This window comes from Tribolium madens, unplaced genomic scaffold (genome assembly GCF_015345945.1).
Source record: "Tribolium madens isolate multiple individuals breed KSU strain unplaced genomic scaffold, Tmad_KSU_1.1 Scaffold_11;HRSCAF=98;Tcas5.2_LG3b, whole genome shotgun sequence".
Taxonomy (NCBI): domain Eukaryota; kingdom Metazoa; phylum Arthropoda; class Insecta; order Coleoptera; family Tenebrionidae; genus Tribolium; species Tribolium madens.
The window spans coordinates 5208627-5236082 of record NW_025400975.1 but is presented as its reverse complement, the minus strand read 5'-3'; the positions used below and the strand labels follow the sequence as shown (position 1 = coordinate 5236082).

Here is a 27456-nt window from a genome sequence, read left to right as displayed (position 1 = left end):
CATATAAAATAAATGTCAAAAATAGAGGATGAAATCAGTTTCAACAGAAACATTTATAGAGTTGCAACATTTCTAGTGTCGCTGAGTGTATCTGCTCTTGAAGCCGTTAAATTTTCAAATTTCCCACCACTGTTGTTACAAACGTGCGCACGCGCACTGATAATTTTCAAAATTTGTTTGAAACGAATGTTTTCTGTGTTGTGTTTGTGATTTATTTTGCTATCCCAATGTTTTATAGAGTTTGGACGAAATGGAAGGTTTTGTAAACGTGTCAGTCCGAATAAAACCAACTTTCAACGATGAAACAACAAATTCTTGTTTGCAAGTTATAAACAAGCAACCACCGGTAAAAATAAATTGAGTTTTATTTCTTATCAATGACACACATTTTCAGATTTTATTCGTTTTGGACAAGGCCCAGACTTATCATTTTGATAACATTTTCACTCCTGATATACAACAAGAGGAAGTTTACAACGAAACTGTGAAGACCCTCACTGAACGTGTTAAAACAGGTTACAATTGTACGGTGTTTGCTTATGGACAAACGGGCACTGGGAAAACATACACGATTGGCACAAATGCTGACGTATAAAAACAATACTTTAAATTAATAATTTTGTAATTGGAAAATGATTTTAGGTCACTTTAAATGAAGAAGAATCTGGACTTATTTCACGAACTTTGGATGATTTTTTTACTTCTTCCGATGATTACACTGAAACTGAAATTTCAGTCTCATTCATTGAAATTTATAATGAGAAAGTTTATGATTTGCTTTTTCCGCAGCATGCTCTCCCGGTTAAAGGTTACTAGAAATTATATTTGGAGTAAAATGTAATTGTTATTAATTTTATAGGTTTTACTGTCCAAGGCTTCAAAAAATTGAAAGTTAACAATACTTTTGAGGCTTTGGAGCAGTTGAAATATGGTAGCAGAAATCGTCACACCGGTGAAACCAAACAAAATCTCAACAGTTCAAGATCACACGCAATTTTCTCCATTTATTACCATTCAAGGACTTGGTATAAAACCTCCCGTTTTGTTATACAATTTTGATAAAATTGTTATTTTAAGCACGAGTGAAGTTGAGGCAAAGTTGAATTTAGTTGACCTGGCAGGTTCAGAGAGAGTTAACAGGACTGGTAATCAAGGTTCCAGTTTTTACGAAGGTGTCAATATAAATAAAGGTTTGTTAAGTCTTGGACAAGTTATGACAGCGTTGTCGACAAATTCTTCACACATCCCTTACCGCCAGTCTGTCATAACAACAATTCTTCAAGACTCTCTAAACAAAAAGAATTACGTTACGTTAATTGCTTGTGTTAGTTCAAGTCCCGAAGATTTACCTGAAACATTACAAACATTAGAATTTGCAAACCGTGTTAAAAAAATGAAGAACAAGCCCGAAGTCAATCATTTCATAACACAGTATAAAAAAGACAATCCTAGCTTGTTTCCAAGGGGGCTTACTCCGTCCAAACGGACCAATTCTAATACGTTTGAAACGCCGTTTAAGAAGCCAAAAATGGTTTTACCTGCTGTTCAGGAAACCCCGTTTTTTTCCACCAATTCTGCTTTTGAGGTGTCCCCCTTATTGTCGTCAAGTTTAATATCGACGAGTAGTGCCCAACAAAATTTTAGTCCCGTGATTAGAAAATACATGAATGCCATGGAGTCTTCAATAATTAATAAGTTGGAAAGTGTAATAAAAAGCACGTTAAGGAGATCAAAGAGATTGAGTGTACGCAAGGGGGATAAGGAAAATGTATCACCAAGGTAAATATGAGTAAATACTCGAAAAAAATTTTTTTTTTCTTTTATTAGAAGTGTCAAATAGCCTTTCAACCACAATTTAACGGAATTTGAGCCTTTTTACAACATAGTACAGAAAATGATATCTGGTGTTTTTGGACTGATTATTGAAAAATACAATTTTTCGGCAACGTTTCGATTTATTTAATTCAATCCCAAACCTGATGAAGATTGAATAAAAAAAATTGAAACGTTGCCGAAAAATTGTATTTTTCAATAATCAGTCCAAAAACACCAAAATACCTTTTTTTATAATATACTGAAACAAACTGGACAACACATTAGAAATTAATAATGAACCTTTTTACAACATTGCATGAAAATATTTTGATTTTCATTTTTTGAAAGCATAAAACTTAAATTCTATTTATTATTAGTCTCAATTAACATTGTTTTGTTCCAAAATGTATTTTTTTACTTATTTGAACAGCTCTTTTATGAATAGTTATTGCTTTTTTAAAATTTGCAATTCTTTAAAGCAAAAACATTCTCAAATTAAATTTGCCACGATTAATCTTAACATTTTGATTGAAATAAGAAAAAGATTATAGATTCTAATAGTTTTTCTGACAAAACCAGTATTTTGTTTTTTTAACTTTGGTTTTCTCTAAATTTTGAATTAAGGTTATTACTTTTAAAAAACCCTTTTCCTTTTGAAATTATAAGTAAAATATACAGGGTGAATATAAAGTATGGAACCAAGCGGTTTTATTTTTAATCATTTGTCTCCAGAAAATAATAATAATAATTAATATAAATTAAAGTAATATAAAAAATGTGATCGTATTTTCAGAACGAAATTTTGTTTTGTTTTTGAGTTACGCGATTTTTTTTTTGACAAAATTGCAATTTATGTGAAAAAATTTAAAAAAAAAATTAAATATAAAGCAGATAGTTGTAATCCTTAGAGTATAGCTTTTATGAGAAAAATGATTTTATAGTGGGTTGCCATTTAAAAAAATATTTTTTTGTAGAACTCAAAAACAAAAGGAAATTTCGAAAAAATTTATTCTTGTTAAGGCATCACATTTGTACAGTACTTTATCACTCATCAATTAGTTTTTTTAAAAAATAAATAGTTTAAGCAAAAAACGTTTGGTTTATTCACCTGGTAATTTACAAAATGCAAAAAATTAACATTATTTTCCTCAATTATACTTTTTCATTCAAGGGCATTTAAAGAGGTATTTAAAAAAATCTGAACAAACATTAGGTTTGACAATTAAAAGTAATAAAAAACAAACTTGTTAGATTTTGTCGTTTTTCTAACTGACTCCATAAACAGCTATTTCATAACTTAATATATAAATATGTATTTCAATTGGGGCTGTAATTGTTTGATTCTTCCGGAAACAAAACTTATATGTTGTTTTGCAACATAATTTTTAACTTTTTCATTTCCTACCTAACCAATTAAATGCTTTGTATTTTATATTTCCAGAATCTCAATGAAAGCAGTATCAAAAAATCTTTACGCTGAATCACCTGAAGGGAGGGCCACTAGCAGTCCTCTTGAACGGTCAATTACCAACAGAAATAGCGGCCCTTTAGTAGAAGAAGTGCAAGATTTTAGTATAATGGTAAGTCATTCATAAAAGCAGCCCAACGACAGAAAAATCTTTAAAAGTAACTTATTTAAATATTATTTGTAGGAAAATAACAATGAAAGTTTTTTTAATGAAACGAAAAACAACGAAAGAAGAGACGAGTCGATATTTCTTGTCCCAGCTCCAAGGACGAAAAAACCAAAGATTCCAAATAACTCGATTAGACGTAGTGTTAGATTACAATTGCGGAAATCAACACTGGAAATTCAATCACCGGAAGGTAACAGACGACGTAGTGTGCGGCTGCAACAGAAACAAACTCTCATGAAAACTGAAAAAACGCAGAGGAAAACACCACTCAAAAAAACTGCGTCAAAAACGAAAACTGCAGAAAGCCCAATTACGTCACGAACTAACCAGGTTTTGCACCTCCTAAATAACGGCAGTGTGAAAGAGCTGGAAAAGTTGCACACAGTTGGATCCAAAACTGCTGAAAAAATTTATTTGTTCAGGTTGGTACTACATCCCGAGCTTTAAATTATTTCTTTGTGAAATTTTAGACAGTTGAAGGGGAATTTCCGGAGTATAGCAGAGATTGCAGAGATGCCGTACTGGACCAAAGCCAAATATGAAAAATTTTTGGCCGAAAATTTTCTTAGAAGGTAACGTAAACCATTTTAGTCAAGGGATCTCCAAAGATAATGTATTTGATTTGAAAAAAATATATTCTTAGTGTACACATATTTATCAAGCCTTTCCAATGGTCCAGTTTTCCTATATAAAACGTAGAATATAAAAATAACCAATAAATAAAATTTTATTAGACCTAATTGTTACATTTTCGAATTACGCCGCTGTCCTCCATTTTCGGCGTAGGCCGGCGGTGTGGTCAAACAAAGTTGGGTTTTTAAATTCGCCCCTCATGTCGAGAATATAATGGAGATAATGTCCTTTGACTTTAAGGGGTAGTTGCGACACAGCAACACTTCTTGACTCCTTACAATTCACATTTTTCAAACTTACTGTAAATATTCGGTTTTTCATAAAGGGTGTGTATGTCACAAAAGATAAATTTTGTCCCCCTTGATGTAGAATCAAATACCGGACCGATCTTAGAGTATACATCCACGTTATAGTCAAAATACCATAGCCTACAAGAGCAAATTTGGTCATTTGGGTGACTAGACAAGGACGAAAATTAGACCTATAATGAACGATATTACTGCCAACCCATTTCTGTACTTGTTTTCACCCAGATTAATTTTGCGCCACCAAGTTGTCTCTTTTGAGGGGTCAACTGGTGCATCTCGAAGTTTAGAATATGCAAATACTGAAAGATAAGACCAGAAGACAAATTGGCATCCAGCAAATATATTAATTATTTTGAAAAAACGGGGATTGTCGTATTTGAATAATATAACGTCTTTGGCGACATTTGTGTTCACATCTAATGGTTTTTCTGAAAAATATCGCACCCTGGGGAATATTACAAAACTGGGTCTTTTTAACACATTCTTCACAAAATGTTGGATTCTCAACATTCCAATCATATCGTTTATTAAATCAGCGCGTATCTTCAACTTTTAGGCGCATTTATCGGTGTTTTCACAAATTTCATCGGACTTTGAGGTTATGACATAACCTAAAAAAAACACTACAATATTAAAAAAAAATATCCTTGAACCACGAATACGGAAAAACAGTAAGTACTAAGAAATATGTGTCACAACATTTGTAAGTTTAAAACTATTATTAAAATTTATTTAAGATTTGAAAATTTGAAAAATTCGTGACTAGTGCCTTTTAAATCGTTATGTTGGTACCACAATTCAATTTTCAGCGATTTATAAATATAAACTACATTTTTTGCGTCATTTTAAATTTAGATTTCAATGATAATTAACCATGTGTTTTACTGGTTTGTGTTCGTTGGTTTGTGTTCGTAATTTTTAAGTTAATTCCATTTGGGTTAATGACAACTTAAACAAATGAACGAATGTCCCTGTTGCAAACGTCATTGTCAAAAATATCTAACCTTCAAACGATAGCATTACGAAAATAGTTGTAAAACCGAATAGCCAGTTTAAAAACGATCAATATGGATAATACTGAGGACGACAATTAGACCCGTACCAATTCCAAACATCCGAGACACACAAATCAATAAATCACAATGACTCAAGCTCTCCTCAACCGATGCAGAATGCAGTCTTTTAGCCTATTTCCGTTATTGAAACCTCCGAAAATGCCACCAGTCACGTAAGTCCCCATCGAAGTAACCACCATTTGAGTCATCACACTTTTAGGCATTTTCACACAACCCCCATCCCCCATCGCAAATCCCTCTACAAGACTGAGTCGAAGAAAATCCGCTTCTTCGTAGTCCACCGTTACCTCGAATATTTAAAAAACTACGACAAAGTCTTGGAGCGTAGTTTTCCGGGGGCCATGCGAGTCTACCGCGTTTTCACGGTGGGAATAAAAGACTTCGCCCGAGACTTGAAAGACTACTTCAGAATAGTTCGAATTCTAAATTCACCCACTAAAGGCAAATTCAAGAGTCTGACACGTCGCGAGATTGAACTGTACCACCAAATGCCCAAAGACATGCTAAAAGTGGCCCCGGTTTTGTTGATTTCGGCTCTACCCTTGGCGAATTATGTTATTTTCCCCTTGGCGTACTTGTTCCCGAGGGTGTTCCTCTCGCGACACTTTTGGAACTTGCAGCAGAGAGCCGAGTTCAATATTCTCGACCTGCGGTCGCGTTTGGTGAACAATAGGCCGCTTTTTCGGTGCGTCCAAGCCGAGTTAGATAAGATAAGGGGGCACAGGTTGTTCTGCAAGTGGGCCGAGGTTCTGGGTATGATGGGCAGTGGTGTTCAACCCAAAGTTGAGCAGATTTTAGAGTGCAAAGATTTGTTTACGTGTGAGCCTTACCACCTGTTTTATTTAAAAGGAAAACATGTGGTAATTGGTAACTAACTCATTGCTTTAATATTATTTATAATCATTGTTTTAGAAACACTTATTGAGAATTCATGACCTCCATATGGGGTGGTTCAGGCGCTCGCGTCTTATTGAAAGAGCTGTGATACTACAAGAAATGGACAAAGCCATAATCAGGGAAGGAGGGGTCCATAACATGCCTCAAGATGCTTTAAAAAACGCTTGTTACATCAGAGGACTCAATCCAATGAATATGCGAAACGAAGACATGATAGATTGGTTAAATAATTGGATTAAAATTTCCAATGTTGTAGATAGAGAAAGTTGGTCACTTCTTTTGCACTGTCCGATTTTATTGGCTTACAATGAGCCCTCAAATTGGACATTAATTTATAAAACCAAGTGACCTGGTTTTTATTTTTTTGTGATAAAGTACCAAATGTTTAATTTTGTATTAAAATAATGACAAGGGTTGAAAATAAAACCGTTTGTTGCTTTATTCGTTTTATTTTTTCAATGATAATATAAAGAAAATCTAAAATTGCCAAGAAATATTCGTCACGTGGCTTGAAACGGTATAAAAGCCGGTAAAACCCCCAATTTTGGCCTATCCTTTGAAACAGTCTTAATAACATTTTCCTCCCCATTAACACACTTGTTTTCCGTTTCTTTTTCCTTGTAATATCGGTTTTTTTCCGGCGCGTCCGTTAAAACAGGTTCCTTTTTTGCTTTTTTCGTTGAACATTTCTTGGCAAGCCTATTTAAAACCTTTGAATTTTTTCTTACCGTGTTTCCATGTGGGTAAGGACACCTCCGTTTCGCACATTTCTTGTTCTTCTCGAATTCAGGACACAAAAATTGGTGGCGTTTGTTGCACTGTAATCACATTTCCCAATCGGGGAACCCCACCAGATGGCGCATACTCACCTCAGCGCCCTTCTTGCAAAAACCTTCCAAGAAATCCTTGCAAATGTCGGCCTTGGGACTGATCCTGACGTGGAGATAAGGACAATTGTCCTTGGAACATAACCCGTCGAGAAAGTACTTGCAAGTCGGCATTTTTTCAAGCGAAACTTTATGCGAAAGTAGGCATTTCTCATTACGACACGCCCCTTGGAGGAACCTTGAAAAACCGACCAATAAGGAACAGCGATTCGAATTCGTCGTCTCACCTCGTGCACAGGATGATCTGGTCGGGGTTGTGCAGCTTGAAACAAGTGCCGGCCGCTTTTCCGGGACATTTTCCGTATTTCCGGAAAATGGGACACGGAATGTTGCATTTGCGCAATTTGCTCGGCGTGGGCTTTTTCGACCTAAAATTAGGGCGTGCTCTAAGTTTGTAGGCGTGGTTGGGGGAGGAGCTAGACCTGATCAGCTTGTAACGTTTCACAAGGCTTCGCCGCGAGTTGGACGACTTCGTGAAGGTCCTGGATTTGAGGAGGGACGTGTCTGAGGCTTTCCTCAGGGAATTCGGGGATTTTTTGTACAGAATTCCGTTGATGTTAACAAATCCCGGTTTAGACAAGTTTGAATTCTTTTTCAGAAGTACGTTTTTGGCCATTACGTCAATACTCAAAAACCGGTTCACGTAAACGTAACGTTTTTTCGCAGATCTAACAATACTTTTATTTGCACTTTTGTCATGTCTTTTATCTAGTTTAAATCGATTTAGAGAACCGTTTTTAGCACCATTTCGCACAATTTTGTACTTTGTATGCAACGAATTACGTCTTTTTCTAACTTCGGGTGAATTGCACGGAATTCGGATTAATTTATTCCTAGTAGATATCACAGTCGTTGACTTTGGAGTTTCGACAACTTTTGAAACTTTCCTTGGCACCGTGTTTACAGTTTTAGCGAAATTTTTCAAAACGTTTGGATTAATGTGAATTTTTGGTTTTGCGCTTGGTGTCGGAACGGGGTTTTGGGGTGGTTTAAATTGAGGATTGACATAAACTTTTTTCTTGAAATGGGGATTGACAAGGACTTTCGGTGCTGGATTCGGAGCAACAAAATTGTGTTTTACGTAAATAAATCGGTTTGTAGATGAATTTGGGACGTTTGCAGGGTTGTACTGGGGGAAATGGAATTGGGTTTGGTGATTCATCGCTGGAACATCTGGCTTTAAACAACGTTCAAAAAATTTTGATCACTTACGTTGATAATAATTCATTCTAACGTTAAATTCGAGTAAAATAAAAATAACGCTCTTGTTCACCGATTATCACTTGAATTGCTGCAAAACTCACCAAAAACTGGAGTACATTTTGAGATCAGATGACATTTAGTGGCTTTGACGTTTTTAACTTTTTATTTTTTGCGCTTGCGCGTTAATCAAATAGTGTCCGTGTTCGAAAAACATTATTTTTATATTAACTAAAAATCGTGGATTAACTTTTTATTTATTTTAATTTTTTTAGGTAATTGCCGCATGCTACAATTTTAAATTAAGTTGTGGCATTTTTCTCTGTTTATAAACGTTTTCGAAAATTGAATAAATCAGCTTTGGAATTAATTAATTTTTGTATTGAAATTATATTGTGTAATTTACTTTTTATAACATTTTAAATTTAGTCATTCTAAGTAAACTGGATTCAATTTGCAAAAAATTGTAGTAGATTTTTGAATCAAATTTAAAATAGTTGCTGTTTTGATCATTTCTGGTACCTGTCAAAAGTTCATTTCCGGTTGAGGTGGCCGCCATCATTCTTTTCGTTTCAGTGTAAAGCATGGTAGGTCTTATTTTAGTTAAAACTTGTAAATATAAACAGAAAAACCACCAAATTCACTTAAAGTTTAATTAACTGTTTTTAATTAAGCCTTTGGCTAGTGGTTTCTGGTTTTGTGAAATTATTTTCCAAGTTTTTGCTAACCTTTACATCCACATGGCTTTTATGTATTTTTCTAATTAAAACTGTTATTTTCAGCCTTTCCAAAGGTTTGTGGAGACCGGCCGCGTGGCCTTAGTGGCCGACGGCCCCAACAAGGGCAAATTGGTCAGCATTGTTGATGTTATAGACCAAACGAGGGTGAGTCAAAGTGAGGTTATGTTTCTTTTTCCAAACTCAAAATGATGATCCCACAATTGATAGGAATTGCCGACTGATACGAAGCTGAAGCTATTTAACTACTGAAAACATTTAACATTACATAAACATAAAACTGTAAGAGTCGTGGTAAATTTTTATTTCTTCTGTAGGTGTTGATTGATGGTCCTGCTAGTAAGGTACCCCGGAGCCAACTGCGCCTCAATCAGTTACATTTAACCAAGTTTAGGCTGAAATTCCCGTTCACAGCCTCGACCCGTATTGTGCGCAAAGCGTGGACAGACGCAAAAATCAACGAACAATGGGAGAACTCAGCATGGGCCAAAAAATTAGCAGCCAAGCAAAAGGTACACAAGTTGCATTTTTCTCATTATTGTAAGAAAATGATGATCCAGCATTTGATAGGAATTGCCGGCTGATAAATAATGAAGCCAACACTTAACTGACAGTTTTCCTATAAATAAATTCTGTGATTTTAATTTTGCGAATTCTAAAATTGTTTTTTTTATCAGAGGGCCCAATTGACAGATTTCGATCGTTTCAAACTGCGTCGTGCACGGTCCCGCAGGAATCACATCAGGACCATTACTTTCAGAAATTTGAAGAAAGCGGCGTCAAGAAACGGCACTTTGTACGGCAAGAAGAAGATGGCGAAAGGTGGAGACAAACCTAAGCCGAAAAAGGGGGCCCAAGCTAAGGCTAAGAAGGGCAAGAGTAAATAAGTTGTTAATATAATGACCGCGAAATAAATTTTTTAAGGAAAATTTGGTTTTATTTTACCTCTCCTACACTCGCCATAATGTTTTTTATTTTGTTGCTATGGCAACTGGCTAATTTAAATGGGCGGGGGTGTGATATTTTACTCCCCTTCAGCCATTACCTTTTTAATAGTTTATTAATTAAAAAAATATATAAGTAAAACGAGCAATTACGTTTTATTTTGATAATGTTTGGTAAATGGGTTTCCCGGCTTAAAGGCGCGAAAGCCAGCTCTGCGTCGCACAAGATCGATATTTTCCAGCATCTCTGTCAGGCAGTGCAGTTGAGAGAGCGGCGAGGCAAGACCAAGTTGGCATCGCCGAGATGGGGCTTAAAATAACATTTTTCAGTGTCCCCAAATTGTAAATACTTTCGGATGTCAAAATATTCAAAGGTAAGAATCGCATTTTGTATTTTTGAGGGGCGAGATGGGGTAATTTCGCCGGCATTTCCTCTTCCGCTCCGCCCTCGCATCGCTCGTGTGATAATAAGAGTTTTGTCAAAACACTGACCTTATTGAAGACACGTCAGATAATTTAATATTAATGTCGTTCGATGTCTTATTACCTCATGAATTTTTAATTAGAGGAAATAAATTTTAGTGCTTAACTCAGTTCGATTTAAAATTGTGTGGTTTTGCTTTCTCATCCATTTATTAAGGTAAGGGTGGAAGGAAAAACCTATAAATTAGTGTCTTCCGTTCCATCATTGTCAATCGATACAGGAAGCAGTAGACGGGTTGATAAAGTAAATGATCGTTTTTCATTTTGCGATTTCATGTCACAAGCAAAAATTGCTACAATTAAACGAGATATTAGTTGGCTCGAGTAATTGACAATTTGTCACCCTCGTTTTACCAAATGCTCATTTATCTGAAGGCCGATGTACCTACTACGACGATTCAAATTTTACACGTTAATGTATGTTACATTTTTGCTATATTTTCCTATTGATGTGGTTTTTACGTTTTCAGGGCTGTTAGGAAGGCCATAACGACCGAGGGAGTTGTTTGAGGCCCGACGAAAGAATAATAATCTTTCCGCGGTCCTTATGGTCCTTATTAACAGCACGTGGTACGTACAATGTTTTTCGTCGTACTAAATACGAGTATATGAAATTATATTTTAACTTTTAAATGTCAATATTTGAAGGCTTTTATTTAGATTGAAATTGTCAAAAAATCGGGCGTTAAAAAAGGCGGTCAGTTAATTGTAAATTGTTGAATGTTATTCACATCATAACAACATAGTACGACGAAAATAAAAATACGTATACCAAAGGGAGTGGTACAGTTGCGGAATTAAAATTTCGGGCAGTATTTTTCTGTCATTTTAAAAAGTTCACTGTAAACTACTCTTTACTGTCATCATGATTGACATTTGACAATTAAACTTTTTTTTCTTGTTAAAATTGTTAATTAAACAATTTGTCTGTCTTAGGGATTTTATTAATTGAACTAAGTGTAACTATATAAATCATCGCTTTGATCTATTATTATATCACAAATCACTATTTTTGAAAGTAAATAAGTCAAAATGACATAAACATGACAAGAATAAAAAATGAGGTTATTAATGTAAAGGTTGTTAGAGTTTACATTATGAAAATGACAATACTGCCCGAAATTTTAATTCCGCAACTGTACATACATGTTTTTCGAAAATGTTTTTTTCTTTTCATCTGTTTATTGTACCAAGTTTTTATTAAATTTCGAATATGTTGTGTTAATCAGCAAAAATTTTAAATGTTTGACAAAAAGTTATTTGTTATAAAAGACGTTTGTTACTCAACTCTTCGCTACGCGGCTCGTATCGGGAATTCCAAGTTCTTGTTTGAAATTATGTCTTTATTTTTTGTCATTTTTTTATATACATATGAAAAAAAACAATACTAAAATTAACTAAATAGAAAAAAATATATTAATTCAGCCAACTTATTTTGCAGATAATTATAAACACTTTGTATAGACAGCCAGATTGTTTCAAACTGTAACATTTTTATTTTGAAATATTTTAAAATTCGTAGTGAATTTTATAGTATTTTTTTAATTAATTTCATTTGCTTGGAAGCGATGAGTGGTGTAACAACTGGCGCTATCTCTAGTAATGAAGTTAAAATCTGGGTTTAGCAGTCTTACACTGGGATAAAATTTCCCTCATCTTAGGGATTTTAATGATATTATAATTTTTGATCAGCACTAATTGTAATAATCCGTTATCTGTGTCATGATGTTCAAAAATATTAGTAGGTAAGTATTTACAAAATCAAAAATTTGTCTTCCTGCACATTTATTTATTGTATACAGAAAGTATTTCGTTGAACTGTTAATAAAGTACAACCATTCTTAATAATCTTCCAAAAATGAGTGAATTTAGAAGAGGAAAATTGGAAATCTAAGACTAAGTTTGGTTTTATTTGTGTTTAGGGTCTGGTACATTAAAAATGGGAGGAAAAGACAATATAGGCTACTTTTTACATTTCTCATTCTAACAATATGTCTTAATGTTATTAAATTCTACAATTTCATTTAATTATGATAATTGTACTAGAAATGTAACATCTTGAAGCAATTTTTAGTGTAAGCCAGGTTTCAGCGACTTTTGTTCACTCTCTGGTACAAGCTAGTGGCCTCGACATTGTATTTTTATCTTATTTACATTATGTGTATGCAGTTTGTGTTTATTTTATTTGTGATCAATATTATAAGAAGCGTCAGAAACATAACATTATTGTCTAAATTCTCTATAAAACTCTTGAGTAGATTGTTATTTATGTATTTACTGATTTGCGAAAGTGTTACTTAGTACATTTCTAATATTATTTAATATATTTCAATTTTTAGTGTAAACCAGGTTTTAGCGACTTTTGTCTACTTCCTGGGGTAAATTCCTTAACCTTCAATTGAAATGAGAATGTTAATAAATTCTTTTCTCATTGAAAGTACTTTATTCAATAATTCGCCGGTTTTACTTAATCCATTTATAACGTCATTCATGAGAAACATTCACAAAAAACTGCAAAATAGAATCTTTTGTGATTTCATTGTTTATATTGAAATTACATTATCTAGTTTATTCTGTACGTTTACTTTTTCTATTTTGCTCACTTAGTTTTTCTTAACTTTTTTTGTCTGGGATTATTAAAATGTTTAGGTGCATTTTTTGAGCACACTGTTGAATTTTAAGTAGCTTTTCAAGGTGACTAAACAAGGTACAATATTCCTGCTTAATTGTCTAACAAACAAATATCACTTTTAATAATGTTGTAGTCTACAAACAGTGTTAACTCTAGAACTCCGCTTTTATTAATTTTGTAATGAGGTAATTAATTTATCTAATTTTGTGGTCATCAAAGGGCAAAGAGGGTTCAATCTTTTGACCTCACTTTTCTCCACTTCATATCTAGTAAGTAGTGGCTTGACTCCAGGTCAAGGCATAATTTGTTTATAAAGTGGTTAAAATTTCGGTGTATTTTAAGCCACGAATATAAATATCAAACTCCTTAGTCCTGCGTCATGTTGATTGCTATTTTATGAATTTTTAATGGAACATTAAAGGAAATATAGTCTTAGATAAACATGGAACTAGCGATATACCAATTAAAATCGTAATCAATAGCTAGTTGTGGTCAGTTTATTACGTGGTGTACTTTTTATTATGTTAAGGTAATTATTTTATTCTGAAATGATAAGTTTTTCTTTTTTTTTTCAGAAGAAAATATGCCTACCGACTCCTGAAGATGTTCGACAAGAAACTCTGGCCCACCATAATCTATACGGTGATTCTCTTCGGCCTTTGCGTCACTGTATGGCAACTAAGAACTGATTCTGACCACGTGACCGAATACAGTGCAATACAGTATAATGTGTACACGACCAACACTACGGGATACTCTTATCCTCTCCAAACCCTCCCTCACGATGACTACCATCGACTCATCAACCTCAAAAATTTTACTTTCACAATCTTCAACAACCCTTGTAATGAGTCGAACCCAACCCTTCTCATTTTGGTCCACTCTAACCCGAAGAATTTCGAGAAAAGGAAGATAGTGAGGGAGACTTGGGGCAAAAACACCCCTCAAGTCAAGGTTCTCTTCATAATCGGTTTGGTGAAAATTCGTCGGTTGAAAATGCAACTCCAGAAGGAAAACGAAGAGTTTGGAGACTTGATTCAAGGTTCTTTCTACGACGCTTATCGAAATATGACTTACAAACACGTCATGGTGTTGAAATACGCCATCTATCACTGTCCACAAGCGAAATATATCCTCAAGACTGACGACGACGTGTTCGTTAACATGCCCCTCATGTTGAACTTTTTGAATTTGGATTTGTCGCCGTTTGGGGGCTCCCGGATGATTTTTTGCACTTTGAGGAAGAACAGTCCGGCGATGAGGAGTTGGAGGTCGAAATGGAGGGTCTCCTTCAAGGAGTACCCGGATAAGGTGTACCCCCCTTACTGCCCGGGCTGGGCTATTATTTACTCCCCCGACGTGGTTTTCGAATTGTACCGGGAGGCCCAAAAAACCGACTACTTCTGGATTGACGACGTTCATATCACTGGGACTCTCGTGGCTAAAATTCACTTATCACACGTCAATATTGATAGTTTGGTGTTGGATAGAAAAGAGCAGACTGATGCTTTGCACCAACCCTCGAGATGTAACCGGACGTTTCTCTACGGGGCTCCGAATATGAATAATCGGGAGATTAAAGCGTTGTGGGAGTGTGTGAAGACACGTGAGGTCCACGTGTCGCTCCTTAAATATATCACGTAAAAGTATTACCTCGATGGATAATCAAAACTTTCGACAGATGCAAGACTGTCCTATAGGTACTAGAAATTTAAGACTGTCAGAAAAACGGCCAAAGTAGTAAATTTTAGAATCTAGTTGAAGTGCCTATGGTTCTTGAATTCGTGCAATACGTTTCAAAGTATTATTGTTATATCGTGTGATTCAAAAAATTGTAATATTAGTTACAAGTTTTTTGATGATTATGTCGAAAGGGTCCATGTAATTAGTACCTAATTAGCTTGGTTTTTTGATAGTTTGAAAGCGAACGGTGTGTTTTGTAAGTTTGAATGAAGCTAAAAGAGGTCTGTTTTGAGTACAAATGATTTTGTTGTGTTGTTTAAAATCCTATTACATTTGTTATCACTACAAAGAAGGTACAATTATTAGTCAAGTAGAATATTTTATTATTACATCACATAGGATTATATTCAGAATTTCGGAATTATTGTTGAAAATTTTATTAAATTAAAATGTTACTAATATTACTGTGTACCTACTCAACTTTAAAACTACATAATATAATTATATGAAAATGTGCCAAGTTCAAAATTAAATGCAATTGGTTAATTACTGTTTTTTTTTACATCACGCACAAACTGATTACTGAAAAATACTCTACAACGAGGTAAGTATTTTAAACTTTGAAAAATTTGTTGTTGTGACGTTGGACAAGTATTATCTTCTGTACAATTTTATTTAAAAGTTTTAACATTTTTTAATTAAATTGAGACAATTTTAACAATTTATGTTTATGACTCTATTTCGACGTATTTTGTGATGTAGTTTTTTAAATTAGTCATTGGCTAATTTTAGTGTTTTTACACGTAGACAATAAAATTTTATTAACTTTGATTTTCCAATATTTATTCGTGTTCTAAGAATAACAAATAAATTAATTGCAAGTAGTAAAAATTTACTGTTGAATTCTTTTCCAAAAATAATCACTTTTAAGAAAATGGCGCAACATAACAATGCTTATTATCGTGATTTTACGATGTACTGTGTACTTTTACGGTTATACTAAAACATGAGAGTATTAATTGATATAAAATACTACAGGGTTATTCAACGTTATTTAATTTAATTAATGTTATTAATTATTTTTTTTATTTCTGCTGTTTCATAGTTAAAATAAAAGTTCCCTGTTTTAAGTCTTAACATTAATTTCTTGCAATATTCCTTAGACTCCTTAGAACTTTACATATCGAACAAAATGTTAATTTGACTTTTAAATGAAGTTACTTTGATTTTTTATTTGTAAAAAATTAAACTTAGTACTTTTTTTTCGAGAACTGTACAGAGAATAACTAATTTTACTTTTGTATTTTTATTAATCAATATAATATTCTTATTAAACGTTTAATCGATAAAAAAAATACGGGTGCGCCAGAAATACAGGTACGATAGCAGGAACATGTAAAAAATGTAAAAAAAATTCTACTTATAAAAATTTCGAAGTTATGAGAGTTTATTTATTTCTGTTGGAAATATAATTTTCCAAGTTTTTGCTACAGACGAAGAGGAAACAAGAAAGCTGTATCTTAAATTGTAACTCTGTTTAATGTTATTTGTGGCTTTTTTTGGCAAATTTTTTCTACCTTTACTAAATGATTATAAAAAACATATACAAGATTATCATAGACATAAAAAAATGTTAAATGATAAAAATTTTTGATAGAATTTTTTCAACATTTTTTTATTTCTTGGTATCGTCTCTAACCTAAAATTTTCCCCTGGGGCGCAAAATCGGGCACACCCTCTATAATAATATTTTTTTTTAATAATTTTATTGACCCACAAACTCACTTCTGCTCTGAATAACATATACTATTTTATTCACAAACATATTCAGATCGAAAGAAGAGCAGCACTATTAATAATAAGTAAATGAACAAAATAATGATGCTTTGCAAGTAGTGGTAGGAAATCATAAGAACGTTTGCATTTGCGGATAAAAACATGTTTTTTCAATTTAAGAATTTATTCTCAATAACCTCTTGGTAATCGCTGGGTGATATTCACTGTAATAATTTCGCAGAATTCAAACATTTTTAACAGTTTTTTTATTCTCTTAAACTGCCGTGAATGTTGCATTTACAAGCATTTTTTTACTATTTGCAAAAGAAATGATAACGTAATTTGAATTTCCAATTTATTATACTTCTTTTTTCTATGAAAATGTTAAAAAAAAGATAGAATGAGAAAACCAATCTACGGAAACCTGAAAAATGCCTACCTCCCTCCCCCTTTATCTTTTTTACTGAATCTCATTGTGAATTCATGTAAAATAACCCCGCGGTTAATCGACCGTCCTAGGATCAAACCTATCACCTCAACAGGTCAATAACCCGTCGCGCCTGTATTTACCTCAAATTGTTGACCCATTCGTTTCCAATAATTGCCAAAAACCGTCGTAATCATAACCCTCTTATTCCCATGATTGTATCGAGTTACCATGGCTCTAATTAGAACAATACTCAATCGAAGAAGGCGTATCCTGAAACATCTGCCAAATCCCACATAACTTGATATATCATAAAAAATACATCCGAGTCCACGTGGTCCTATCACAGCCAGCGACTAATTATCGATCAACAAAGTCCTTAATCAAGGAACAATTGTCCAGTTTGTGATTCAGGCACAAAGACACACTCTTGAAAAAGCATTTTTCGGGATTTGGCACGAGCTTTGGCCCCGAATTTGCATTTTTCAGGAATTGTTTCAGTTGCATGTCGAGCGCGAGTTTGCGCTTTACGCTTCTAAGAAACAGTGGCAAATACAAGTCCGGCAACGCTCATCACATTGACATCAAGCTCTAGGAAAAAGTGCGACGTTATCCTTCAGGAATCCTGCACGCCCACTTCGATGTCAGCATCCTGAAAACACAACTTTGGGAAAATTGCGACTCTACTCATTGTAAAACCCTGCAACAAGGTCAGTTTTCACGACTTTTATGCGTTTTGAAACACAAAAACTGTGGATTTTATTAATAAAACTGGACCACATCCACGTTTATATTTAGCACACTGGGTGCTCCAATTTAATTAATATCAATAATTATTCGGTAAAATCAAGTCAAGGCTTTTTTTACAATACTTTATTGGTTTGAAACCAAAAAAAATTTTTTCTCAGGAAAACAAATTAATTACATTTGCGAGCACGTGCGGTGCGGTGCGTCAGCTGCAGCTTTGCAACTTTGAAAATCCCGGATTTGGTTGAAACGGGAAAATAGACAAAAAAATTCACACTTATCGATCATTTCAGTGCTGTTGCCACGATATTTTAAACAACACGTTGACAACAAATGATATATTGTGAAAGTGTACTTGTTTCTATAGGTTACAGTGGTCATTTTTATTTTTTGATTCTTGTAAATTAGTTGTGTTTTAATATTTTATTACTAGTCGTCGCTTCTAACTACTTTCTCGTTTAATGTTCTACTTGTTTCAAACTATTATGATAGGTAATTTAACAGAAATGTCGTTAAATATTCAAGAAGTAGAGTAATTTTAAAGCAGTTTGAAGGAAACTGTTTCAGTTTTAATCAATTTTCAGGTCACCGGGTGTGTACCTTTATCATGCATTAGCGACGTTTTTGACTTTTTGTATCACTCAAATTATGGATAATAACCGGGAAAATAATCATTTACTAGTTTTTTATTTTTTTCTGGTACATTTTCAGGTTTTGTCTAAATTATTAATACACGTTTTGATAGTTTTAATAATTCGTAAATAAATCAAACAAAACAGTGCGTGCTAGTCTATTTAAAGATACGTTTACAGACACTGAGATAATCCAAGGACAATGAAAGAACCTACAAGTGTGGACATTTTTCTAATCAATAAATCGATAACTGAGGCATTCTTTATTATTATGAAACTGTAATTGCCTGAATTTATTTCTGTGTTTCAGTGTGTTGGAATTGTCCATTGTTGAACCTACAGTGTTAAAAAAATTAAAAAAATTGTATACACAAAGTCACAAACAATTAAATTATTTTTATTTTAGAAAACTATGCGAAATTGACCAATAAAGTTAGTAAAACTTCAAAATTTTTAAAGCTACCTTCAAAAATGCAAGAAACATGTTTTTATTGAAACTTAGTTTTGGGACAGCCTGTATACCTGAGAATATTTTCAGATGTTCTGTCAGATGTTTTCAGATTTTCAGATGTTTTTATCAAATCAAGTGAATACACAATAATTAAAAAAAAATAGAGATTTATTATGAAACTGTAATTGCCTGAATTTATTTCTGTGTTTCAGTGTGTTGAAATTGTACATTGTTGGACCTGCAGTGTTAAAAAAATTAAAAAATTGTATACACAAAATCACAAACAATGAAATTATTTTTATTTTAGAAAACTATGCGAAATTGACTAATAAAGTTAGTAAAACTTCAAAATTTTTAAAGCTACCTTCAAAAATGCAAGAAACATGTTTTTATTGAAACTTAGTTTTGGGACAGTGTGTATACCTGAMAATATTTTCAGATGTTCTGTCAGATGTTTWCAGATTTTCAGATGTTTTTATCAAATCAAGTGAATACACAATAATTAAAAAAAAATAGAGATTTATTATGAAACTGTAATTGCCTGAATTTATTTCTGTGTTTCAGTGTGTTGAAATTGTCCATTGTTGGACCTGCAGTGTTAAAAAAATTGTATACACAAAGTCACAAACAATGAAATTATTTTTATTTTAGAAAACTATGCGAAATTGACTAATAAAGTTAGTAAAACTTCAAAATTTTTAAAGCTACCTTCAAAAATGCAAGAAACATGTTTTTATTGAAACTTAGTTTTGGGACAGTGTGTATACCTGAAAATATTTTCAGATGTTCTGTCAGATGTTTWCAGATTTTCAGATGTTTTTATCAAATCAAGTGAATACACAATAATTAAAAAAATAGAGATTTAAAAACCGCTTCTAAATTAATTTGTTTTTAATTTAAACAACCTGTTTAATTTTCAACAACAAATACTTGTTAGTTAAGTAAGATAAGATACCAGAAACATGGAAAAAATTAATAAAAAATTCTATTTGTCAAAAAATTTTGACATATTTTATGTCTATTTAATGATACAGATGATCTTGTATATTTTTTTTTTATAATTATTTAGAAATGATGCAAAAATCTTGCCAATAAAAGCCACAAATAACATTAAACAGAGTTATAGAATTTAGGATACAGCTTCCTTGTTTCCTCTTCTAATAGCCTGTAGTAAAAAAAACTTGGAAAATTTACTGTAAACTACCCTTTACTGTCATCATGTTTGACATTTGACAATTAAACTTTTTTTGTTGTTAAAATTGTTAATTAAACAATTTGTCTGTCTTAAGAAATTTCTTAATTGAACTGAGTGTAATGAAATCATCACTTTGATCTGCTGCCTACTCGTTATTATGCAACAAATCACTATTTTTGAAAGTAAATAAGTCAAAATGACATAAACATAACAAGAGTAAAAAGTGAGGTTGTTAATGTTGTAATGTGTTTTCTTTTATTTACTATTTTACTTATTTAAACCGGGCGCCACCAACTTTTTCCTAAAAGTTGGAAAAGAACTGTTTGGAGATGTTCTCCAGGTTTACACTACATAAGAATGCCTTTCCGGCCAGCTTTTATACAGTGGAGAGGAATGGGGAGGTTCGATTGAATTAAACACAGGTGATTGAAAAGAGAAATTTATTTAGTAACTATAACAACAATAACAACAGATAAAATAACAAACTTTACAAAACAAAATCTAACTTGGACCTAGTGAACCCTAGCCCTTGGAGAAGACGTCCTCCGTGGGTGAATTTGAGGGGAGAAGTCCCGTTGGTTGCTTTTCCTGAAGAGGTCCAGGAAATTATCCCACCTGGAAACTGTCCCAGATGTTAAGCCCTTACCACGGAAGGGATTCCGTGGCCCGTGTTCAGAGGTGAACTCGGCTCCCAGAAACTGTCCTGAGGCAGGTGTGGTTTAACGACGGAAGAAGGTCCCGTCGACCGTATTCTTTGAAGATGTCCAAAGAGTACAATCCTTCAGAAGCTGTCCTGAAGTTATTCCACCAAGAGAGGTCCTGGTGATTTCGTCCGAAGATGTCCGGAAGGAGACTCAAGTGAATCTGCCGGTGTGGCGGCCCGTTCTCCTTTATATACGCTTTGAAGTCAACATTCCTATAGCAACAAAACAAACACTTTGTTTCCACTTTGGATCCATTTATCTGGGCGTACCTCTCATTGGTCTATTTTTGGCGGTTCTTTTAAATAAAACACTGACACATCATAACGTTTATTCAATGAATTTTTACACTTTATAACTGACTAATTGTTTGGAAAATATGCTACACATATTTCTAATACCAAACAAATACTAAATCTAAAATTTTATTACAATGTAAAGGTTGTTTTAAAGTTTACATTGTGAAAATGACAATACTGCCCGAGTTCTGGCGCACCCTGTATCATGTTTATCAACCGTAAATCGTGTTTTTTTCTCTTTTAACCCTTCTAAAAATGCGAGTTTGTTTTGATGTCAAAGAGCAAAGTCTCCACCACACAATTTATTAATAAATTTCGCGAGTGTTTCAATTCACCGTGCCAATTATTCAAAGTTTAATTGAAACAGGGAGCCATTTAGCCCTTTGTGCTAATTTAAAATGCACGACCAGGTCGGAAAAATTATCTCAACATGCTTAATTGCCAATTTAAAAATACATAAGACAAAGTCTTCGGAGGTTGATGCGCTGTGGAGTTATTTTTGTTCGCTAATTATCCCTATAATTCTCATGGAAAGGAAGGGAGAACGAAAGAGAAAAGGTGGATTACGCTGGATACCAGATAAGGTGTTGAATAATTTGTGTGGAGTTGGAGGATTTTAAATGCAACACGTGCTCGGATTTTTTGGATTAGGAAAATCACAATTTATCACAATTAGTGAAACACCGCTGAGAGGCGTAAATGAAAGAAAAATTGCTTACACGCAACGGCACTGCAAATTATACAGGGTGTAGCATAAAACTTGTACTGTGCAATATAATAAAGAATCACGATGTATTTAAAATAAGAAAACAGAAATTTGAAAACTAAAAATTAATTTTTTGTTCAAAAGTTTGTTTTGTAATATTGTTCTATAAGATTATGTCTATAAACGGTTTGTTTTTACTGCGTCACTTATTTTTTTTTTAATTAAGTATACTTCTAATAAATATTTTTTTGATGTTGTAAGAACACAAGTCTTATATTTTGTGGTCACTCTGTATCATAATAATGAAGTGAGCTTCAGTTGTTCTCTGCCACATAAATGTCAACTTTGACGTTTATTATTTTTATAGGGTTATTAAAATACGAGGAAAAAACATCCCTAATCTAATTATATTTTACTGGCGCTTTTATAAATTAAATGATAAGAGGTGGCTGTCATATAATGCAATTTTGCAACTCGGCTATTTACTCTCAGTTGAGAGAATGTAGAATTAGTCTTAACTAACAATTAGCTAATTAAAAGTAAGCAATTTAATTGGCTTGTTATCGACTCACTTAAACTAAATTTAATAATATGTATATTTCTTATGCTTTTAGTCTAATTAGAAAAAAAAATGTTTTAATTTGCAGTTACAAGAATTTTTTGACGTTTTAAATTATTACAATTTCATTTCTATACAAGCTTCCAATTATTTTCACCAATTACGGTCACGCGATAGCCTCATTGTTCACCATTGTGCAGTTTTCAAACAGCATTTAGTCTATCTAAACTAAGTGCTTCCGAACAAATTTCATGTCGGAAATAGATTGAAAATTGGATCTAAAACGTTCGGCGAAAGGTACTCCTCTTTTAATCAAGTGGTCGTAAAATAAATAGATAACATTGGTCCGTTTATGTTATTGTAGCTGTTCATCATTCGCTAATTCGTTGCTCGCAAATACCGTAGTTATTTATGGGACACTGGGTTTATACGCTGCTGTTCGGGGACTTAAGGAGAGCCGTCTGCTATAAATTACAAGTATAGAGGGTTTTGTTTACTACAGTCGCGGATTAAATTCGCTAGAATGATCATAGAAGGCTTTTAAATTTTTCAGTAGCAAATACAGGGTGTGTCAGAACACGTACCCCAGAGAAAAATGCCAAATAAGATATGATACCAGAAACATTGAGAAAATAATAAAAAAGATCTACCTATAAAAATTTCGAAATTATGGGTGTTTAAATTTTGCGTTATGAATCTATTTATTTCTATTGGAAAAATATTTTTTTATTTTTTTGCTACAGGCTATTAGAAAAGGAAACAAGGAAGCTGTATCCTAAATGATAACCAAATTTTGTACCTTTACTAAATACTTATAAAAAAAACATATACCAGTTCACTAGGAACATTAAATAGACATTAAAAGATGTGAAATATCAAAAAATAAATGTCATGACAGATAGAATTTTTTAACATTTTTTCCATATTTCTGTTATCTTATCTTCCTTGGAATTTTTTTCTGGGGCGCGAGTTATGTAACACCCTGTATATATTTTTAGTAGGGCGAGTAACTCAAGTTTGCTCAATTCTAATCCTACTAAAGTTATAAAATATAAATGATATAAAAATAAAAGAATTTTTACATCAAGTTTTCCAATAAATAAGATCGATTTTGGTGACCTATACTTCCACTCTGCTTATTGGTTTAAAAATGTAATTTGTATCTATAATATCCTGTGACATTCAGTGTCATAAATAATTTATGATTTGTCTTCTACAAAACAACTACTTGTTTTTAGTAGTAGTAAATTGACTGTAGCAACGAATCGGTATGGTGTGTATTGCAATTTTTATTTTTTTTTTAATTTAAATTAGAAATACATATTTAAAAAAAAATTTCAGGTGGCGGCAACCGACGTGAAGATTGCCCCTGATATGTCAACTGCCGTAACCAATGGCCACCAGGCGAGTTCGGAGGATTTCGCCAAACATGTTTTTGGAGGTAAGAATAAAAATAAATAGAAATGAAAAAACTAACATTTAATACAATTTGATGCAATTAAGTAAATGCGGTTGACTTACAATTCAGTTAATTTTTTGGTTGAGCGGTTTTAAGTACATTTTATTTTTTTTTGTAGCGCATGAACGTGGACACGGTGAGTAAAAAGCATTCAAAATTGTTTGTATCGAGTTGGTAGTGGCTTTTAGAATTATTAAGCTTCACGTAGGTTGTGCTTTGTTACTTATAATCTGTAAGTTGAGTACTTTTATGTAAAACAGGTTTTACTGACAAGAGAATTTTCAAAATATTGTAAAAAACGCAAAGTTTTGGCTTTGTGGCTAACTTTTTATGTCCAAAAAATAAGGAAAAAACTCTTTTGTAATTTGCCTTCATTTTGATTCTTTAGACATATTAAAAAACGTGACGTCATCTTGTGCGATGTCTTAAGAGACAAAAGACAAGTTTATTAAATTTTGACTTTTAAAATTAAGGTAGGTATTACCAAATGTCACAACAATTTTTAAATCGATTCAATAAAAATAAATAATATAAAAAACTCGTTTCACAAGATTTTGAAGCACTCATTCTTTAAAATAGCTTGTGGCGACGCCACTCGTTTTTTAAACTTGAATTCGTGCTTCAAGTCTGGTTTTATAAAACTCGTTTTTAATATACTATTCTGAAACTAAAATAGTATTTAATAAATTTTATGAAGTTTCTTACAAATAGAAGTAATAAATTACACAATGTTATTGGTTTTACAATTAATTTTATTAATCATTGTAAACAAGGTAAAATAATCAATTTTCATAGATTTTTTTAAGATATAATTAGTGTTTTTAGTGACATAATTATGTACAAGCGATTATTCGAATTCTGGTGATTTTTTTGTTGAAAGTTGGCATTTTTGATGTGTTGTATTAACAAACTATTATGTAATTAATTGTATAACAATTTAACAATTTAATTGAATTTTTAAATACAAACAGAATCTGCATTCTTGCTTTATCGACAATAGAGATAAAAGATATGAAATTTGACACTTCGCACATCTGTCTCTTTCTACATTCTGCACGTATGGTGTATGGAATACAATAAATACTTTTTTTTTTAATTTTCTTTTGAGTTTACTTTGTTAAATTTTGTTAATTTTTTGAAATATTTTTTGGAGTGTCGTGTTTTTCTGGTAATAAATTAAACAATGAAAAAGTAAAATTATTGCTTTATTATTTTTGTAACGGGGATTTTTTTATAAAGTTTACTTTCAAGGAACATTATAATGTATGGGAAGCAAACTACCAAAAAAGTAACGGATTTTTAAGAATAAGTTTTTTCTACGACTCTTTATAAATAGTATAGTATGTTATATAGAATAGAAGTGATAGTCTATGTGGCGAATCTGAAAGTTAATTTTGTCGAACGCAGTGAGGCAATTAATTCAGTTGAGCTATATAAACCCGTGTTTAGATCGAGAGTAAAAAGCAACAACAAATTAGCAAGTAAATGAACATAATAATCAGGACGCATTGCAATGAAATCATAATACGTCAGTTTCGGAATTTGTGTTGAGATATTTGAAACTGTTTATTGATTTAACTAGTGGATGACTAGTGCAGTTAGTAGTGCAAAATGTCAAATACTAATAATCTACAATGCACTTCTCTAGAAATTGCTGAAGCAGCGAAAAAGACTCCAATACTCTACCAGAAAATATAGTAAATCAAACTGAGCAAACCTTCGCTGTCTTATTGCCGGAAAAATCAAAAGAATGGTATGAAAAATCAAATGCATAAGTTTTTTTTGATTATGAAATTACATAATTTTGAATAATCGTTCAAATGTAATTACACTTTATTGCTGACTAGTAATGGTAAGAGCTTTTAGAAAATATTTAGTATCAATTTTCGCTGAACAATACAAAAAAAATAAGAAAAAATATGACATGAAAAATAAAAGATATTTTTGTTGTCATGCCAATAATATGTAGAAGAGATTATTTAATTACTTTATTTTAAGGGCCTCAAGTCAAACTTTCTAAATTGTTTTCTGTCTGATAAGTTAATCCGATTTATTTTTAGCCGTTCGAGCAACCAATTAAAAATTAAAATCCAATCTAATTCACGTCCAGGAACACGCCGCTGTTCCGGTTCTCAATTATCGGTTCAATACCTCCAATGATACCTTCACAAACGACAAAAACTTAATTTCCCTGTACACAAACTTGTCACGCAAACACGGTTATTATTAATAATTCGAAACAAGTTCAAAAATGACACACATGTGTGGTAGTTTTGCGTTTGAAGGGTGCACGTTTTGTGTGTTTCATAGACTCATCAAGGGAAGTTTAATTGGTTGGGGCCGGGCCGATCGACGCCAGTTATAACCCATGTTCGATGTGATAATTGATTCCAAGTCTGAGGGTATTGTCTCGAAGAGGTCAGGAGACTAGGCCAAGATTTACCTACTTGAGGCTGTTTGAGGATGAGATTGAATTGGAGCTTTCTGGAAATTTGACGAATTCAACTGTGCAAATGTATATAAATGGTAATTAAGAGCAAACATTGATTCTGGACATTGTGCAAACTAAAGCTTGACTTGTTATATAAAATTAATTGACGTTGGTACTTAGCCAAAAATTGAGGTTACACTATTTGCAATTAAAAAGACTAAACCTGGAAATCACAGTTTCCAGTCTCTAAAATGTTGAAAAAATTCTTTGGGACATGTTTTATACAATCTGAAGCTATGTGTTAAATTCTTTAATTCACATTATTTTCTCATGTTTTCATATTTTACTTTAAGTAATAGTTTCATATGGATGATGGATTTAAAAGAAATATAAATATTTTTAAAATAAAAACTTATTTACGATCAGTTACTTTATCTTGTATGTTTTTTATATTTATAATTTTTTTGCAAGAAGAAAATGGAAAACTGGTACTTAGCCAAAAATGGAGGTTACACTATTTGCAATTAAAAAGACTAATCCTAGAAATCACAGTTTCCACTCTCTAAAATGTTGAAAAAATTCTTTGGGACATGTTTTATACAATCTGAAGCTATTTGTTAAATTCTCTAATTCACATTATTTTCTCATGTTTTCATATTTTACTATAAGTAATAGTTTCATATGGATGATGGATTTAAAGGAAATATAAATATTTTTAAAATAAAAACTTATTTACGATCAGTTACTTTATCTTGTATGTTTTTTATATTTATAATTTTTTTGCAAGAAGAAAATGGAAAACTGGTACTTAGCCAAAAATGGAGGTTACACTATTTGCAATTAAAAAGACTAATCCTAGAAATTACAGTTTCCACTCTCTAAAATGTTGAAAAAATTCTTTGGGACATGTTTTATACAATCTGATATTTATTATATTTTTGCAATAAGAAAATGGAAAACTGAATTTTTCTTCACTCCCTCGTTTACTCTTAAGTTCATACCTATGAATAAATTTCACTAACTTAACATTTTGTTTTGTGAAGAGTTTGATTAAGACGGGATTGTAAGACGAGATAGATGATTAAATAATTGGCTTCGTAAACAAATCTCCTGTATAATCGCTTCAACATCGCAATTAGAA

At 32.6% G+C, this 27456-nt stretch overlaps 7 protein-coding genes across 19 annotated transcripts in view; 5 read left to right on the top strand and 2 right to left on the bottom strand.

Moving 5' to 3' along the window:
- The first annotated feature begins 77 nt into the window (after positions 1-77).
- LOC123003691 (kinesin-like protein Nod) lies at positions 78-4105 on the top strand. The gene is made up of 8 exons (XM_044396638.1): positions 78-346; positions 395-589; positions 643-808; positions 860-1025; positions 1078-1779; positions 3257-3395; positions 3468-3874; positions 3923-4105. The coding sequence occupies exons 1-8, from the start codon at positions 251-253 to the stop codon at positions 4026-4028; spliced, it is 1977 nt and encodes a 658-aa protein (XP_044252573.1). The 5' UTR covers positions 78-250; the 3' UTR covers positions 4029-4105.
- Positions 4045-5250, bottom strand: LOC123003720 (transmembrane protein 223). Of its 2 annotated transcripts, none has more exons than XM_044396681.1 (3): positions 4567-5250; positions 4200-4513; positions 4045-4136 (listed from the first exon to the last, which is right to left on the bottom strand). In XM_044396681.1, exons 1-2 carry the CDS (start codon positions 4910-4912, stop codon positions 4209-4211), a joined length of 651 nt encoding a protein of 216 aa, XP_044252616.1. In that variant the 5' UTR covers positions 4913-5250; the 3' UTR covers positions 4045-4136; positions 4200-4208. The 2 variants fall into 2 exon arrangements, with proteins under 2 accessions (XP_044252616.1, XP_044252625.1); XM_044396690.1 differs by lacking the exon at positions 4045-4136 and having other exon boundaries at positions 4156-4513; positions 4567-5004; positions 5056-5249.
- Positions 5203-6807, top strand: LOC123003711 (LETM1 domain-containing protein 1). Its single transcript, XM_044396670.1, has 3 exons — positions 5203-5621; positions 5669-6329; positions 6382-6807. Exons 1-3 carry the CDS (start codon positions 5536-5538, stop codon positions 6712-6714), a joined length of 1080 nt encoding a protein of 359 aa, XP_044252605.1. The 5' UTR covers positions 5203-5535; the 3' UTR covers positions 6715-6807.
- Positions 6804-8614, bottom strand: LOC123003697 (zinc finger CCCH domain-containing protein 3). Of its 2 annotated transcripts, XM_044396658.1 has the most exons (5): positions 8466-8614; positions 7676-8417; positions 7481-7621; positions 7236-7431; positions 6804-7184 (listed from the first exon to the last, which is right to left on the bottom strand). In XM_044396658.1, the coding sequence occupies exons 1-5, from the start codon at positions 8479-8481 to the stop codon at positions 6867-6869; spliced, it is 1413 nt and encodes a 470-aa protein (XP_044252593.1). In that variant the 5' UTR covers positions 8482-8614; the 3' UTR covers positions 6804-6866. The 2 variants fall into 2 exon arrangements, with proteins under 2 accessions (XP_044252593.1, XP_044252585.1); XM_044396650.1 differs by having other exon boundaries at positions 7481-8417.
- A 367-nt stretch (positions 8615-8981) lies between these two features.
- LOC123004117 (60S ribosomal protein L14) lies at positions 8982-10119 on the top strand. The gene is made up of 4 exons (XM_044397235.1): positions 8982-9040; positions 9236-9337; positions 9508-9702; positions 9868-10119. The coding sequence occupies exons 1-4, from the start codon at positions 9038-9040 to the stop codon at positions 10075-10077; spliced, it is 510 nt and encodes a 169-aa protein (XP_044253170.1). The 5' UTR covers positions 8982-9037; the 3' UTR covers positions 10078-10119.
- A 259-nt stretch (positions 10120-10378) lies between these two features.
- On the top strand, positions 10379-15505 carry LOC123003608 (beta-1,3-galactosyltransferase 5). Of its 8 annotated transcripts, none has more exons than XM_044396515.1 (3): positions 10403-10508; positions 11088-11187; positions 13825-15505. In XM_044396515.1, exon 3 carries the CDS (start codon positions 13853-13855, stop codon positions 14891-14893), a length of 1041 nt encoding a protein of 346 aa, XP_044252450.1. In that variant the 5' UTR covers positions 10403-10508; positions 11088-11187; positions 13825-13852; the 3' UTR covers positions 14894-15505. The 8 variants fall into 8 exon arrangements, with proteins under 8 accessions (XP_044252441.1, XP_044252450.1, XP_044252466.1 ...); XM_044396523.1 differs by lacking the exon at positions 10403-10508 and adding an exon at positions 10996-11034; XM_044396506.1 differs by lacking the exon at positions 11088-11187 and having other exon boundaries at positions 10379-10508; positions 13825-15504.
- Positions 15506-17661: 2156 nt separating this feature from the next.
- Positions 17662-27456, top strand: part of LOC123004325 (band 7 protein AGAP004871) — a 40401-nt gene continuing 30606 nt past the window's right edge. For 2 of the 4 annotated variants that reach the window (XM_044397537.1, XM_044397529.1), the window contains exons 1-3: positions 17662-17845; positions 23767-23866; positions 24003-24020. In XM_044397537.1, the coding sequence (XP_044253472.1) occupies positions 23800-23866; positions 24003-24020 (85 nt within the window). In that variant the 5' untranslated portion in view covers positions 17662-17845; positions 23767-23799. The remainder of the gene's footprint in view (positions 17846-23766; positions 23867-24002; positions 24021-27456) is intronic. The other 2 variants (XM_044397548.1, XM_044397558.1) reach the window with 2 other exon arrangements.

Excerpts from the sequence above, each read along its gene's own strand:
- LOC123003711 (XM_044396670.1), top strand. The coding sequence starts at position 5,536 with ATGACTCAAGCTCTCCTCAACCGATGCAGAATGCAGTCTTTTAGCCTA. Across the intron at positions 5,622-5,668 it reads CCGAAAATGCCACCAGTCAC|GCATTTTCACACAACCCCCA; the intron begins GTAAGTCCCCAT and ends TCACACTTTTAG. Across the intron at positions 6,330-6,381 it reads ATTTAAAAGGAAAACATGTG|AAACACTTATTGAGAATTCA; the intron begins GTAATTGGTAAC and ends TCATTGTTTTAG.
- LOC123003697 (XM_044396650.1), bottom strand. Across the intron at positions 7,432-7,480 it reads CAGATCATCCTGTGCACGAG|GTTCCTCCAAGGGGCGTGTC; the intron begins GTGAGACGACGA and ends CGGTTTTTCAAG. Across the intron at positions 7,185-7,235 it reads TTTGCAAGAAGGGCGCTGAG|TGCAACAAACGCCACCAATT; the intron begins GTGAGTATGCGC and ends ATGTGATTACAG.
- LOC123004117 (XM_044397235.1), top strand. Across the intron at positions 9,338-9,507 it reads ATGTTATAGACCAAACGAGG|GTGTTGATTGATGGTCCTGC; the intron begins GTGAGTCAAAGT and ends TTTCTTCTGTAG. Across the intron at positions 9,703-9,867 it reads AATTAGCAGCCAAGCAAAAG|AGGGCCCAATTGACAGATTT; the intron begins GTACACAAGTTG and ends TTTTTTTATCAG.
- LOC123003720 (XM_044396681.1), bottom strand. The coding sequence starts at position 4,912 with ATGATTGGAATGTTGAGAATCCAACATTTTGTGAAGAATGTGTTAAAA. Across the intron at positions 4,514-4,566 it reads AGTAATATCGTTCATTATAG|GCTATGGTATTTTGACTATA; the intron begins GTCTAATTTTCG and ends TTGCTCTTGTAG.
- LOC123003608 (XM_044396480.1), top strand. The coding sequence starts at position 10,997 with ATGTACCTACTACGACGATTCAAATTTTACACGTTAAT. Across the intron at positions 11,035-13,824 it reads TTCAAATTTTACACGTTAAT|AAGAAAATATGCCTACCGAC; the intron begins GTATGTTACATT and ends TTTTTTTTTCAG.
- LOC123003691 (XM_044396638.1), top strand. The coding sequence starts at position 251 with ATGGAAGGTTTTGTAAACGTGTCAGTCCGAATAAAACCAACTTTCAAC. Across the intron at positions 1,026-1,077 it reads TATTACCATTCAAGGACTTG|CACGAGTGAAGTTGAGGCAA; the intron begins GTATAAAACCTC and ends TGTTATTTTAAG. Across the intron at positions 1,780-3,256 it reads AAGGAAAATGTATCACCAAG|AATCTCAATGAAAGCAGTAT; the intron begins GTAAATATGAGT and ends TTATATTTCCAG.